Here is a 15,962-nt window from a genome sequence, read left to right as displayed (position 1 = left end):
TAATGGGCCGAGGCGAGCCGAGGCGGGCCGAGGCGAGCCGAGGCAAGCTGTTACCAGCAGTGGAAAAACGCCATTAATACATCCATTACGGAGCTAATGAGCGGGTCAAGCCTTGCACACCAGCAATAGGAATTACTGTTATTAAAAATACTAGATTCTAGACAATAGATTGACATCCCCGGCGGGAGACTTAGTTACAATTAGTCACAAGTTAGCTGACATGTGCTAACCATGGATGTATTAGGAGAACAGTGCAACCTCTGCCAAAACTTGCTCAAACACAGCTATGTCTGTAGGAGAAGCAGGTACAAATACCTTAAATTTAGCACTGGCGTTTCTGCTGACATCATATACAGTGTTAGGGAACCACTAAGGCCAATATCAAAGCATCCAACCAGCACAATATCATTGGACCTTTAACGTTCGGAATTTTACCTGTGTTCTCATATTGTTCTATCCTATTTTGTCCATTCCTCTACCATATTCTGTTCTTGTTTTTTTGCTATTCATCTCTTTCTTTTTTCGTCTTTTCCTCTTCATTTCCACCCTTCCTCAGGTGACATCAGAGGCCATCAAACATCGTCTGGAGGAGGCAGAGACCACTGAGATAATGATCAACGCTGCAAGAGAGCGATACCGACCAGTGGCCACCCGAGGCTCAGTCTTGTACTTTGTAATCGCCAGTCTCTCTGAGATCGATCCAATGTACCAGTTCTCCCTTAAGTACTTCAAACAGGTACGAGAGAGTAATCAGGATTCATTTTACAAGCCACTGAGAAATCTTCAGATTTTTTCTTTAAGCTTTTGCAAAGAACATTTTATGAAAAGACTTCTAGCCCCGATGTAACATAATTATTTTTTGTTGTCCAATATTTGTATGTCCCTTTCTGTCTGTCCTTTTCTTTCTCAACCCTCAGCTCTTCAACTCCACCATTGAGACGTCAGAAAAGAGCACGGTATTAGAAGAGCGTCTCCAGATCCTGCTCGACCAGATCCTTCTCAACTCCTACATCAATGTGTCCCGTGGCCTCTTCGAGCAGCACAAGCTTATCTACAGCTTCATGTTGTGTATAGAGATCATGAAGCAGCAAGGCGAGATTTCTGATGCTGAGTGGCAGCACTTCTTAAAAGGAACTGCCTCTTTGGAAAAGGTGAGGTGGAAAATAAGTCAAAATTATTCTCGCTGGTAAATTGCTTGTGTCAGATGAAAATCTAACTAATAGGGGGGTGGAGGATGCCACAATGCATTCATGGTGAGTATGGATAAAGAAATGTGCAATGATAGTTTTTAGCCAGTTAAGGCCAAAGCAGTCAGAAGTTTAAGATTACTTTCACATCCTAGCAGTTTGGTCCATTTTAACCGAACTTTGGGGTGTTTTGTCACATAGTCCTAGTTTTTTAGGGTGTTGTGAAAACTCATTTGAACTCTGGTGCGGACCAAACAAGCGAACCTTGGTCTGCTTAAAAACAGTGGTGCCCAAATATAAAAAAGGTCCTGAAAACAGTGCATTTACTAGACTGAAGATTCAATCTTTCACACAATTTACAGAGTTGATCATTTTTTATAATAATTTTATAAATTTCTTGCCCCTTTCCTAAAGAACAATAGTAGCAAGTGCCCTTAGTGTCAAGTCAACTACTGTTTTGTAACTGGTTAGTTTCACACTTACTGTAAATCATCACTTTGTTCAGTTGCACCATCTCTAATTGCACTATTACTATAGCCATAACCAAGGCGACTGTAGGCAAATCATTGCTATGAGGTTCATTTTCTAGGAATCGGGATACAATCTCCTATGTTTAACTGTGTCATAAGCTCTTAATAAATAAAAAGTATTTTTATAAATAGTCAATAACCTTACAATTTTTTGGGCTGGATCCTCTTAACTGCAGATCAAGAAGGTGCCGTTTTATTTTCATTTTCAAAATCCCCCCAGGGTGGGATTTAGTTGATTGAAAAAAAGGGCTTTGTTACAAAGTGTCAGTCTCTCTCTGTCCTGGCCAGCTTATTGCTGAGAAACTACTGAGACTGATGGGAACACACAGAGGAAAGAGAGAGACAAAAATGTATCCAAAAATCTCTAGAGAGGTTGACAAAAAAAATATTTCTGTTGAAGAGAGATAAGAATGTGAGAGTATCTCGGTTTTTCAGCTGTCCATTCAACCTGTATGTTGCATGCTAATAGGTTTTGGACATTCAACAAATAAGCCTTAGTACCTCAAGTCGAGCGTGACACCTTCAGAGGTTCAAAATAAGGTCATCTGAACTAAGTTTCCAATGGACTGCAGAATAGTCCATAGGCATTTCAAGGGTTTTCATTGAAAATTTGCTTTTTCTACATTCTTTAACCCTATATATTTTTCTATATTTGTTATCTTCCTTTTCAAACCCCAGTGGGTCAGAAGGGTGTGCAGCTGAAGCGCCATTGGTTTAGGCATTTAAGAAGGTAAAAGTTAGTACATAGCAATGAAGAAAAGCTGCTTTGAGATTAAGTTAAATTTAGACGCTTTTAAGCCCACAACACAGATCCCACAGTACCACCCAGGGGTATATTTTGTGTTCATCCACCATTTATATGGCATTACTTGGGCTAGAGGTGCTGGCTGTCAGCCGTTGTGATCCTCATGCTAATGCTGTCATTTTTTTCCTCTCCTTCACTTCTGTGCCTCTGGCTTCTTGTCTTTTGCATCACAACTTTAATACATCCATCATCTATGCTTCTTTTACTGATTTTAAAAACTTTTTAAATCACTCTCTCTTATTGGCTATGTATCTGTGCCTCAGATGTTCTCAAGCATCCTTTCTTTCCACTTTTATTAATCATTAGGGGTCCAAGCCCGAGGACGCGTGCACCACGGTAATCGCAAGGCGATACGCGCTTCACACAGCAGGGCTGTGGAACCCTATTGTTTTCGCTAGGATTTTCCATTATCCATTATTTTTCTACCTCAGGCGCAAAGAATTGCCCCACTTCCAACACTAGGTGGCGCTATACCACAAAAAACGCGTTTGGCCCTATCACTCCCAAACCGTACATCATCTATTAAAAAAACTTACATCCACGCGTTCCCTGGATCCTACTGAATCTCATGATATAGGCCACGCGCACTTCCGCATAGACTTTTATGCGTGAAAAATCGCAATTTATTAAAAAACAACTTTTTCGAACTCCTCCTAGACCGTGCAATGGATCTGCACAAAACTTGCCACGTAGCATCTCCAGACCAACCTGACAAAAGATTGCATAAAGATTATTTATAGGATAGAAATTGCGCATTTTACGGCAAACTAATTTTTGTAGCTAGCTATGAAAAAATTGTCTTTGCCATATCTCGGCCAAGATAAATGCTATCAAAGCCAAACTTTAGAATATACTTTTCTATGACCCTCTGGGTCTCTACAACAAATTTGGCCATTAGGGGGGCGCTACAAATACAAAAAAGTGTGTTTTTCATGAACAGACTTTGCCATATGTCGGACAAAATAAGTGGTATCAACACCAAACTTGGGGTGATTGTTTGGCATGAAGCCCGGAGGTTTTACAACGAATTTGGAAATAATTGGCCATTAGGGGGCGCTATAATTAACGTTTGTTGGTTTTGTCAACAAAGTCAATGCATTTAAATGGGAAATTTGCAATTTTAATATCTCTGCCGCAGTAAATGCTATCAAAACCAAACCAGTAATGATTGTTTCACCCACCGCCAGGAGGCTCACTGCCAAATTTGGTAAAGGCAGGCACTTAGGGGGCGCTCTAATGAACATAGAACATTTCCTCGGTTCGCTGGGGACCACTTGCGAGGGGAGGCTTGGACCCCGTTGAAACTGCGTGCAGTTCTAGTTTAATTCTTCTTTTCTGTCACTCTAGTCAAGGACAGTCCTTTATCTCCTTCCCATCTCCTTCCTTTGTGGTTGTATGATTTCTCCATTTCTATTTCTCCTTCTCCTAGGACTATGCAGAACGGCCAGATGTGCCTTGGCTAAGTGATTTTTACTGGCAGACGTGTTGTGAGCTGGAGGACACACTACCCTGCTTCAAGGACATTACCAAGGAAATCACCAGAACCCATATCCACATTGGGCTAGGTAACACAACCCAAATTAGTTATCCTGGCTGATAAGGTAAGAATCAGAACAGGTGCATTGTGTTTCGGCTTAATATAAGGAATTAAATGAAAACTACTTGACCTACAAAACATATTTTTTCACTCTCAGGCATTTATTTTAGTCTTGTTCTACCATCTTCAACCACATTGTGATTTCTGCGGAACATTTGTGTAGCATTAAATGACAGTTGCCTCTCCTTTAGGACAACTTCAAGCATCTATTAATCCAGAGAACTGGGAAGGCTATGTGCCAGAGTTGCCTCCTCTTGGGGAGTTGAAAGAGGTGAAGCAGCAGAGCGGAATCAGAGGCTACTGGAATGAGAGGCTGGGGGCCTTCCAGAAGCTAGTCCTAATCAAGTGTTTCCTTGAAGAAAAGGTAAGCTCAGATGAAGTCTGTGGAAAGATATGTATTAAACTTGCAACAGGTTTTTCCTGGTCAGTTGTGTGCAGTAGAAACAAGTTCATGTCAATTAACGGTCATTGTCCATGTAATTGTATCCAACTATACTTGCCTGCAGCCCACAGCTTGGCCATGCCAAAACATTATATTGTCCTTTGCATTGCCATGGAAAACCAGACATGCAAGCAAATGAATTTAAACAAAATCCTTCCATTGTTGTCAGTGACGTCCAGTCCGGTGTTAATAAAAACATCCTGATTACCTATTTCAATGTATGTCCCCATAATGTCACTCTCTTTGGTTATAACATCTGTCAAAATGTATTTATAAGTCCACCTCCTTTATTGCTTTTCTTACATTGATGCCATCAATTTACCTTTTTTTCTTTATCAAGCCTATACTGTGTTTCTTTCTCTTCACTACTTGTCCTGTTTGTCTTGTCTTTCTCCCTCTTGTCCAGGTGGTGTTTGCAGCAACAGAGTTTGTTATTGTCAGCCTAGGCAAGCAGTTTGTGGAGAACCCTCCAGTAGACCTGGCAAACCTCTACAATGATATGTCCCCTTCCACACCACTGGTCTTCATTCTCAGCACAGGATCCGACCCCATGGGAGCCTTCCAGCGCTTTGCCAAAGAGAGAGGTTGTCTTGACAGGTAAAAAACAAAGACAGATGATATACCGTAAGGTTGGGGTGTTATCACAGAATTGAGATGAAAATGTAAAGAACAATGGACAGCAACCTTTATTGGGAGAGATGTTTTGTGAATATAGGTGTTAACATGTAATCACAGGGGTAATTCCAACTTTCTCTCTATCAGAGTTGAGTCCATCTCATTGGGTCAAGGCCAGGGGCCGATAGCAGAGAAGATGATCTGTGCAGCACTGAAGAGTGGCAAATGGGTCTTTCTGCAGAATTGTCATCTGGCTGTCTCCTGGATGTTAGCCATGGAGGAGCTCATCAAGACCTTTACGGATCCTGGTATTACCACATTGAAACAACATTAAAACATTTGAATGTAACTATACACATGATCACAGAAGGTAGAGCGTCCTGACACCTATTAACGAGGTGGCTACCGTCCCATTTGTGATTACATGTCAAACTGTTGCTCATTTCTAGTGGCTTAGAAATCAGCTCACTGCAACTTGGAGGAAGAACGCCAAGTGAATACAGAAAATGTACTGTAATGTGCACACAACATAACAAAGCTTCCGGGGACGCAAATGAATGACTGCTGTTTTTGTGGTTGTTTTCTTGGTTTTTCACAGCATCAGTGAAAAATACTTTTTTTCTGTGCAGTCAGAGCCACATTAGTGTTAATGGCTGTGAATAATGTTCCTTTCTGTTCCTGTGCAGAAACATCAATCAACGAGAACTTCCGTTTGTTTCTCAGTTCCATGCCTACCAAAGTATTTCCTGTTACAGTGCTTCAGAACTCTGTCAAGGTACACACAGACACAAACACACACATTGCCTCTCTGTACTTTCACTTTAGTTAATCTAATTTAAATATAGTCAAACATTGCTCTCTAGTACTATTGTCCCAAGTTTAAAAAAGTTGTCGGATTCACTTCCAATATGAAAAAGTTGATACTTGAAGAAATTAGCATTGTCTCTATTAAGTATTCTCCATATTTACATGGGTCTTCATCATTTTTCAATATGAATATTTCACACCCACGTGCTTTTAAAGCAAATATTCTAAAGACAAATACTTGCCGAGTTTAACTTCTACAACTTATTTGGAAATGACACTTGATACTGCACATATTGCATCAGTACAAAAGACTATTAATAATTTATCTGAATACAATTTTGTATTCTACAGATAGTAGGTTGAAGAAAGCGTATTAATTACGAAGAAGAACCTGAAGGTTTTATTCTTAAGCATTAGATAATGGCAATGTTGTGTCTGCTGGCATATGGGATGTTAATAAAAGGCTAAATGGATTTGATTTGCATTGCTTTTGATAGAAAGTTAAGTGACGTCTTTCATGCTTTGTAATTTGTTGAACAAAAGACAGAACCGATGACATCACCTATCACGGTAAAAGTAAAATCAGCCCAAAAGAAAAGGATTGTTTAAGTGCAGGCTTTTTATTCCATGGGCTATGCAGGTCAAACTCACTTGACCTAAAATGTGATCCATTCACAGATCTCATTTCAGAATTCACTGGTTAGACACTCTTCTCGTAATTAGCTTTTTCAGCTGTCAAGTAAACAACTGTGAAGCTGCTCAAAAGTCCATGAGCTTGGGCGCCCAGATAGCTCTGTTGGTAGAGTGGGCGCCCATATGTAGAGGTCTACTCCTTGATGCAGCAGGCCCGGGTTCGATTCTGACCTGTGGCCCTTTGCTGCATGTCATTCCCTTCCTCCCCCCTCACAGTATCATAAGAACTTTAAATAATAGCAACAAACGAGAATAAGCAGGAGCATAGTCAAGCTTTTGGTCCAAGTCATTTTAGTGGCAACACCAGCACTTTCTGTGAGAAGGTAGTAGTAGTTGGGAGGAATCCTAAGTTGCTGGATCAATCAAAAGTTACTGCTGCTGTCATTAAGCCTCTAAATTGGAGAAATATTTTTGAAAGGTTTGTTTGACACAGGGCTTTAAACATTGTATTTCTTCATATGCAAGAATATTCTGATGTCTGTACAGCAATTTGGCAGCATTCCAGTAACTCAAGATCTATTCTCGTTGTCTACTGGAAACATTAGCTCAGATGAAAGTGGAAGATTTTCAGTCATCAAGGGGAGAGATTTACAGGATAAATCAAAAAATAAAGATCATTTTTAGACCTTCTATTGTCCAACACTGTTATAACAAAGCTGTCTTCATGGCCATCACTTGACTATCTGGTAAAGCTGGTTTTAGTCACCGGCTCTGATCAGTGTATGATACATTTACTTACACACACACACACACACACACACACACTTGGAACAGTACTCCATGATTGCTTATAATTTTGTGGATGCTGCTGTGAAACAATAAGCACTTATTTAACTAATTTACAGACACTCTCAAAATTAGCAATACATTTTTAGATCACGTTGCAGTATACATGGTCTCTAACCTTTCATATTATCAGTTAGCTATTTAAGAACTGCTTTGAAATCTTAACTGTCCTCCAATTAATGAGCTGCATCCTTGCTTCTTTCTGGGTTAGCAACAAAAGAGATCTGATGAATGGGATTTATACACAAGTTACCATTAGCATGTACTGGATGATTGCTATAGGTGTTATAACTAGGCTTACTAACTGCCTGCACAACAAGGAAAATTAGGTTGACACCAGCATGGCACCAGAATGTGTGGCAGTCTGAGAAGAACTCCCTGTGGTCTTCTTTATAGCAGCCATTGAGCCCTGTGTTGTTGTTGCCAGGTGACTAATGAGCCTCCTAAAGGCTTGCGAGCCAACATACGACGGGCGTTCACCGAGATCTCCAGCAATTTCTTTGAAGACCACATTCTGGGACGTGAGTGGAGGAAGATGGTCTTTGGAATGTGCTTTTTCCATGCAATCATCCAGGTTACATATTTTCTCACACACCTCACACATACTTGATCCTTACAGCATTGTGTGTCTGTACATGTTTTACTCTTTTGCATGCTGCTGTGTGTGTTTGCTTGGGTATGTGCCTGTTCTTCTACGCATCTTCTTATCTGTGTCTGGTTTTGCATGTGTCTTAGGAGCGGAAGAAATTTGGTCCTTTGGGCTGGAACATCCGCTATGAGTTTAACGACAGTGACAGGGAGTGTGCTCTGCTCAACCTCAACCTCTATTGCCGAGAGGGCACCATCCCTTGGGATGCTCTCATCTACATCACTGGTAGGGAAGCCTACACACAGGGATATGTGTGTATATTTGCATGCAGGTCTATCCAAATTTGGAAAGCCAGACATACTGCACAAGTTGATGTATTTGGTGGGTTTTGTTTTGTGGTGTTTTTTTTCATAGAATAGTGATCTAATCACATTTTTTCTTTACTAGTGCAGTCCCCATTTTGTGCATGTGACCCTTTGGAACAGGCAGATTGCTTGGCCTGTTCCGAAGGGGCCCAGCTATGAGAACCACTCATCCAATCAACTTTACACCTGACACTGAACTCCCTAGGGTCCACAGCACACCTGCCAAGTGGGAAGTTGATTAGATGAACATTTCTTGAAATTTGAGAAGGACATTCATGCATACGTACATAAACAGATAGACAGACAGGTTTTCCTTCCTTAATAGTGAAATAATGGAGCTTTAGCACCACCTATTAGCCAAATAGCACCAAATTTGTCATGGCCACTCAAGCATCTCCACCAAATGTGGTTGCAATAGCACAAAATGAAAAGAACAGATGTTCCCTTGCACAACAAAGTTATTTTTCTGTCAAACACAGCAGATAAAGAAATCCAAATGTTATGGCTATGAAGTACTGAAGTACATACTGTATAACACAATAAAATTCAACAGCTAAACAAACTGCATCCCAAATTGACCTAAAGGTGTATTCAACACCTCTCTAAAAAGTCTTAACAAAACTAAATCTTATAATCTTCATTAAGGAATATAATGCAAGGCTTTTGTATTAGACTGCATTTATTTTAGCTAAGTGTACCCACAAAACTGACAACTGAGTTCATTTAATGATTTAAATTGTAACACATCACAGGCTTGCATTTTTAACAGTTTTGTTATAACCATATTGTAGCTAGGCCTGTAACAATTATTACATAATTGTCAAATTGTTCATTTTTATTTACGTGATTTCGGTTTCCTTAATAAGTAATAGGTAATTGTTGTCGTAATTTTATAAATAATTATTGGTCGGACTGTTAAGCTAAAGTAATGCTAGTTGTTGGCAATTGACTCTATACACAGTCATAGGGGGCAAAAATGAATAGATGGGGGCGGGGGGGGAAGGATGATAATAAAAAGGTGTTGTTTACTTCATAGGCTGTGTATTTGTGTTGGGTTATATTGCATAGAAGGGATATAACCAAAAGATATATTTTGAAAGTCATTCAAAACTTTAATTTGTTTTAAAAAAAAGTAATAAATAAATACATTTGATTTAATTTGAATGTAAGTGACAATTATATGAGACAATTATATTGTTTATCACAATTATTTCTAAGACTTTCTTATACATCAAGTATAGTTATGTAGAGTAATTTTAATTTTTTTCGATTTAAATTTTGTTTTATAACAAATTTTAAACATGAACCTGCATTTATCATGTAGTTGTTTTATTATCTCACAAATGGACACAAATGAAATTTTAATTTGTGTTGATCTAATATTGCCTGTCCTTAACTTCCATAACAAATATCTTCAAAGTTGTTATAAAAAAGAAGGAGTGATTCCTTTCATTAACGATGCATTTCATATATCTAAAGTTAATTTATTTCCCTTACCTGGTTTTCAATTACACCTTCAAATTATTATGTTCTGTGTTCAGTCTCAGTGGAGCGCAGCATCTCTCTGGCATCAAATTGATGTCTCTCGTTGTTGTTGTCACACTAATCTGTTATTAGTTTAACCCTTAATTCTAACAGTCCTTGTGAGCCAGAGCTACACTCTTTGAAAAAACGAATTTGGGCTCAATCCAAGCATGATATTGCCTTTCCTCTTTTGAAGTTTCTCTCTTCTTCTGCAAAAAGAAGTCACAGTTGAACCATGCCTGCAGCTTACTAACGGCTTCAGCAGAGATTGGTCTGATTGTGTCCTCCCTTCCTAATTGTTATACATACTGTAACAGCGTGGTAACAAAAAGAATGGATTTTAAATGTTGAATTTGTTAGTGTTGAACATAATCTTACTTTTGATCAGGCAATATTTACCCTCTAGCTATGGCTGTCTCGCTCCAGTCCCTTGCCTCTTGTTTATCTTTTCCTACTAGCCTTTATGTGCTTAAAAATCAGTCTAAGTCTTTGTCTTTGTTTTGCTGTCTCTCTCCTACACACACGTGGCACAGTAATATGTATGTGTGTAGCACACATATTGTACAATGTAGCTACATACATACATTATGTAGTCTGTATGTCTTTTTTAATTGATCATTGGTTTTTTAATTGGTCCTTTTGTGATTGTCTCCCTAGGTGAGATCACATATGGAGGCAGAGTGACAGATGCCTGGGACCAACGCTGCCTCAGGACAGTCCTCAAAGGCTTTTTCTCACCTAAAACTCTGGAGCCTGCCTACACCTTCTCCTCCTCAGGTATTTCAAGCTCTCTTCTTCTCTCTGTTGTACATATACTGTACAGGGATCATAATGCTAACAATTTACAGTATGATGGAAATTAGGTACATGTGTTTTTGTAAAAGTCCAGTTGTCTCCATTTAGTGTTGTAAGCCGTATTTTTTCTGTGGTTTCATTGTTTTCTCACTTTTTTGTTTAAGGCATCTACTATGCCCCAGAGGCAGATGAACTAGAGCAATATAAGAAATATATTGAGAGCCTTCCAATTATAGATGATCCCGAGGTCTTTGGCATGCATGAGAATGCCAACCTGGCCTTTCAGGTGAGGAACAATTATATTTTTTTAAGATTATTTTTTCAGGTTTTTTTCCCTTTATTAGACAGAGACAGTGGATAGACATGTGAAAGGGGGGGAGAGAGAGATAAGATATCTATAAAAAAAACTCAACTCAACTGAGTGACTCATAATTATTTTTGTACAAGGTTAAAGTCTGAAATAGGACACTTTAACTAAATTCATTATGTGAAATACTTATGATTTCAAATGTAGCTGCTCTTACAGTTTAATGCCAGTTAAAAAAGCATTTCTAATCAGAGTGTGAGAATTGTAAAATATCAATAAACCAGGATGCTGTGTCTGTGTGTGTCTCTTTGTGATGTGTGATGTGTGTGATGTGTTTGCCTCCACAGCGCCAAGAAACCATGACTCTTATCAGCACCATCATCGATGTAAACCCTCGCTCATCAGCCTGTCATGGAGCTAAAACTAACGATGAAATAGTCTGTGAGCTTGCTGAAGCCATCTTAGCCAAGCTACCTGGTACACACACACACACACACACACACACACACAAACAGAAACACATGCAATTAAATGTAAATGTAAATGTAAATGTGCTGTATTTATATAGCGCTTTTCCAGTCTTAACAACTGCTCAAAGCGCTTTTACATCTACAGGGAACATTCACCATTCACACACATTCATACACTGTGGCCGGGGCTGCCGTACAAGGTGCCACCTGCTCATCAGATAAACATTCACACACATTCACACTCCGATGCGCAGCACCGGGGGCAACTTGGGGTTCAGTGCCTTGCCCAAGGACACTTCGACAATGACTGCAGGGGCGGGGATCGAACCACAAACCTTCCGATTGGCAGGCAACCACTCTACCACTGAGCCACAACCTAAATGTATTTGTATCATTACTGAGAATGTCATAAACCACATTTCTAACTCAGTGATTTCCATTTCTATTTTGTATGTCTACTTGTCTGTGTTATTGGTTTGTCTACCTGCCTGTGCAGAGTGTCTGGACATGGATGAAGCATTGGAATCTCTGTTTGTCCAAGACAAAAACGGACGCCTTAATTCCCTGACAACCGTTTTGGGCCAAGAGACAGACCGATTTAACAACCTGCTGAGAGTTCTAAGGGTGACACACATAGCTAGCATAACTAAAGTTGTATTTCCTGTCGCTATTGATATTAGCAATGACTGCTTAAGGAAACACACTAGGACATCTTTGGCAAAATGACCTAAGAATAAACAAAACCCCACAAAAACTAATAAAAAGATGTGATACCATGATAATAGAATAGGAAAGAATAGAGAGAAAAAATGAATTGGTTCATGAGCATGTTATTAAACATATGACATATATAAAAAATGTTGAGAGATTTTCATTTACCTTTTATTTGCCTCATTTTGATGTATGATTTTCCTGTGCTTCCCAGACGTCTCTTGTCACTCTGCAGAAGGCAGTAGCAGGTCTGGTGGTTATGTCAGAAGAAATGGACCGCATATACACAAGCTTCATGAACAACCAGGTTCCCACCCACTGGGCGAACTCTGCCTACCCTTCACTCAAACCCCTGGCCTCCTGGGTCAGAGACCTTGCCCTCAGGACCTCCTTTATCCAGGTTTGGAAGAAAAACAAAAACAAATACTGACACATGAACACACTTATCGGTATCTTATGCACTTGCTTAAATTGAGTTGTATTTGTATTTTGTTTAAAATATTATAGGCTTAATAAAGTTAACATAAAAGCATATAAATGAATCAGAGAATATTGAAAATGGGCTGAAATATGATAACAGGACTAAATTCCTTCTTCTGGCTCAAGTCTCTGAATCACTGAGTCACGCACACTGAAATTTCATGAAGCAATTTGTGTGTGTGTGTGTGTGTGTGTGTCTTTGTCTGTGTGTGTGGGTGAGTGTGTAACTTTAGTGTAACTTGAGAGTTCTGAAGCACTGTAACAGGAACTATTTTGGTATGGATGGAACTTAGAAACAAATGGAAGTTCTCCATGTGTGCTCCCATGAAGTTCAGAAGACTAATAACATGTTGAGTTCTTCCCTGAGGCACAGACCATCTCCCTTCCTCTCTCTCTTTCTCTCTCTGTACACCATCTTTAAGCATTTCATTCATCTCCTCTGACTTTAGCTTTTCTTCCATGAGGCTTGTCTGAACCCGAGTGTTGCACAATCACTAAATATTCCCTCTCACACACACACACACAAACAAACACACGTACACACAGAGAGGACAAAAGGGGGAGAGTTGCATGCATTAGTTTATAATGTGATGGGTAGCCGCTGAGTCAGAGTGCAAATGTGTACTTCCTCAGACGAGACCATCCACCAAAATGCCAGTTCAAGTTGAGTCACTATCAGACCCCATAAGTAACAGGGTGCCTCTAATGCACCATGGCTTGTTAAACATTGAACACAACACATTAAAAAGTTATTTATAGATGCCCAAATTCTAATTACATTTTGTCCCTTTCTCACTCTGTCTTGCTAGGCTTGGATCACACTTGGTCAGCCCAAATCTTTCTGGATCTCAGGATTCTTCTTCCCTCAAGGCTTTCTTACTGGTAAAACACTGCAGCAACAGAATATACTGAATGTGTTCATAGAACCATAGCAGTAGGCGACATTTCAAAGCTACCGGAATATCTCTTACTCCAACTACTCTTTTAATTATACTATATTATTATTAATATTTTTATTATTGTAAATGCACAATTTACAAACGTTAGAGTCTTGCAAAGAAAACATGATGAAATGTCTTTCTTGTTTTCCTCTGTCTGCCGGCCTTTAGGGGTGCTTCAGAATCATGCCAGGCACTACAATTTGCCCATTGATGAGCTCAACTTCCGCTTCAACATGTTGCCGTTGTACAGAGACCAGGTAGCAGTCTGTAAGGCTCAACTCAGTCTCCCTAACAACACTAAACTGGACATGGATGATGACGTACGTGAAGGGAGGGGGGGGAAGGGGAGGGGGAAGGTGTTGTTGATAAGTAATGTTTAAGGATTCTGATACATCATGTAGGTTTCAGTTGTCCTTCTCTGCTTATTTCAAACACTTGCTGCAGGCCATTCCCCATGTTGCCCTTGTCTCATTTTTTCTCATTACTTTAAGTGGCGGGTGTCTCTCTTTTCATTAAATGCCCCCTTCCCCATCATAACAACTAAAATAGTGTCTTCTGGCAATAGTAAGTATTATTTGTTTGAGTTTTCACTGTAGACACACAGTTCAGCTAACGTTTCCACATTTCCTTAAGTTCACTGTTCTCTTCTCTTAGCAAAATGGACAAATTCTGTTGTTCATGTCTCCATCAACTCACCCACCCATATTTGTTGTTTTCCTCCCTGAGCTTCTTTGCTTTTTCTGCACTAAGCACAACTAACAGAAAATATTTTACTGATGGTTGTCCACAAAGATTTTGTATAGTCCCAGAGCAGAGTCACCTATCTGCCAATAAGTCTGTTACTTACTGTCTTTATCCAGTGATTCAGTATGTTTTGTGTAAATAAGTCAATCATTACAGTTTTTTTGTAAATTTAAACCGCCACCGTGGGATCAACGACCGTGTCTTAACCTTCATTTAATCGTGAATAACTATACTATACTCTTAACCAGTGCTCATAGAAGGGAATAAAATTCACGGGGAGGAGAAAAACTTATTAAAAAAAAAAGTCCTAAAAAGCATACTTAGGTGCCTCAAGACTCAAGCCAACACACGTTGGTGTACTTTTAAATGCCAAATACATTAAAGATATTTTATTTGCTGTAACCAACCATGACATCATGTAATAGCCGTGGGAGACCAAAGGAAGTCAACTGCACCCAGCAAGGAAATAGTCCAATAGAAATAGAACATCTTTACAGTTTATTATCCTTTTTTGTAAGGATAATAAAAATAAAAACCTTAATAAATTGCTGTATAATAGCAAAAACAACATTATGTTTGTGTTGGTAACCCAGCTTTTAAATAGATAAGTGATGGTCGGAACAACAGTGAATGTCAAACCTTACTATGGACCATTACATTGTACATTTAATGTGAAAATATAATAAGCAACAATGCATTAAGAAGAGAGAATTGATAACTCAATATGTATCCTTGTCTCTCCACTGCTCCAACTCATTTGTGGATGCAACAGTTACCAGAGCCCAAGGATGGTGTGCTCGTGCATGGCTTGTTCATGGATTCCAGTCGCTGGGACGATGACAACATGGTGATTGAGGATGCGTTACCTCGAGTAATGAACGCCATGCTGCCAGTGGTGCACTTTGAGCCACAGCAGAACTACGTGCCTGAGCCTAACCTCTACCATGCTCCTCTGTACAAGACCTCAGCCAGAGCTGGGACTCTGTCCACCACAGGTACTTACTGTTTAGATTGCAGTTCATATTTTTACATTTGAATTCATTTAGCTGACACATTCGATACTGATTGAGCAGGCAGGGGGTTATTTTTTATTTGCTTAAGGGCACTTAAGCTTAGTTACTTACTAGTTGTTTGGGGGAGTTTTTGTTGTCTAGAACAATCTCTTTCCCCTTTGGCAATGTAATGGATAGCTAATTTAATTTGACTTTTTCCCCTCACCCTTCATTTCTGTCTCACTCCAGGTCACTCTACTAATTTTGTTGTGACAGTAATGATTCCCTCCAATCGACCCAGTGACTATTGGATATCAAAAGCCTCTGCTCTGCTGTGCCAGTTGGATGATTAAGTTTTTATTCAGGGAGAAAAAGGAGTTTAAAATGTGACAGAAACATACATCTCTATGCACAACTTTGAATTACATGCAGTGTAATAAACACTTCTGAACTAAGCCTGACTGATCTATATGCTTCTTTCCTACAGTTATGTGTATCCCCAGACATTACAGTTTTTTTCAGTCGCTAACAAGCGTTTGTCAAACCAGTTGTCACATTTTCAGAACCCTAAACACAATTAAC

The 15,962-nt window shown here is 39.4% G+C and overlaps 1 protein-coding gene across 3 annotated transcripts in view; it reads left to right on the top strand.

The window, feature by feature from the left end:
* dnah6 (dynein, axonemal, heavy chain 6) overlaps nucleotides 1–15,830 on the top strand; it is a 55,941-nt gene extending 40,111 nt beyond the window's left edge. For 2 of the 3 annotated variants that reach the window (XM_034897160.1, XM_034897164.1), the window contains 18 exons: nucleotides 557–736; nucleotides 918–1,151; nucleotides 3,952–4,087; nucleotides 4,311–4,483; nucleotides 4,968–5,158; nucleotides 5,324–5,484; nucleotides 5,863–5,951; nucleotides 7,890–8,036; nucleotides 8,198–8,336; nucleotides 10,598–10,717; nucleotides 10,900–11,021; nucleotides 11,390–11,519; nucleotides 12,009–12,136; nucleotides 12,438–12,623; nucleotides 13,513–13,585; nucleotides 13,813–13,964; nucleotides 15,161–15,383; nucleotides 15,630–15,733. In XM_034897160.1, coding sequence (XP_034753051.1) covers nucleotides 557–736; nucleotides 918–1,151; nucleotides 3,952–4,087; nucleotides 4,311–4,483; nucleotides 4,968–5,158; nucleotides 5,324–5,484; nucleotides 5,863–5,951; nucleotides 7,890–8,036; nucleotides 8,198–8,336; nucleotides 10,598–10,717; nucleotides 10,900–11,021; nucleotides 11,390–11,519; nucleotides 12,009–12,136; nucleotides 12,438–12,623; nucleotides 13,513–13,585; nucleotides 13,813–13,964; nucleotides 15,161–15,383; nucleotides 15,630–15,733 — 2,688 coding nt within the window. Of the gene's footprint in view, nucleotides 1–556; nucleotides 737–917; nucleotides 1,152–3,951; nucleotides 4,088–4,310; nucleotides 4,484–4,967; nucleotides 5,159–5,323; nucleotides 5,485–5,862; nucleotides 5,952–7,889; nucleotides 8,037–8,197; nucleotides 8,337–10,597; nucleotides 10,718–10,899; nucleotides 11,022–11,389; nucleotides 11,520–12,008; nucleotides 12,137–12,437; nucleotides 12,624–13,512; nucleotides 13,586–13,812; nucleotides 13,965–15,160; nucleotides 15,384–15,629 lie in introns of all 3 variants that reach the window. The other variant, XM_034897152.1, reaches the window with a different exon arrangement.
* Nucleotides 15,831–15,962: the final 132 nt, after the last annotated feature.

Source organism: Etheostoma cragini, chromosome 2 (genome assembly GCF_013103735.1).
Source record: "Etheostoma cragini isolate CJK2018 chromosome 2, CSU_Ecrag_1.0, whole genome shotgun sequence".
NCBI lineage: Eukaryota > Metazoa > Chordata > Actinopteri > Perciformes > Percidae > Etheostoma > Etheostoma cragini.
This window is presented reverse-complemented; position numbering and strand designations above follow the sequence as displayed.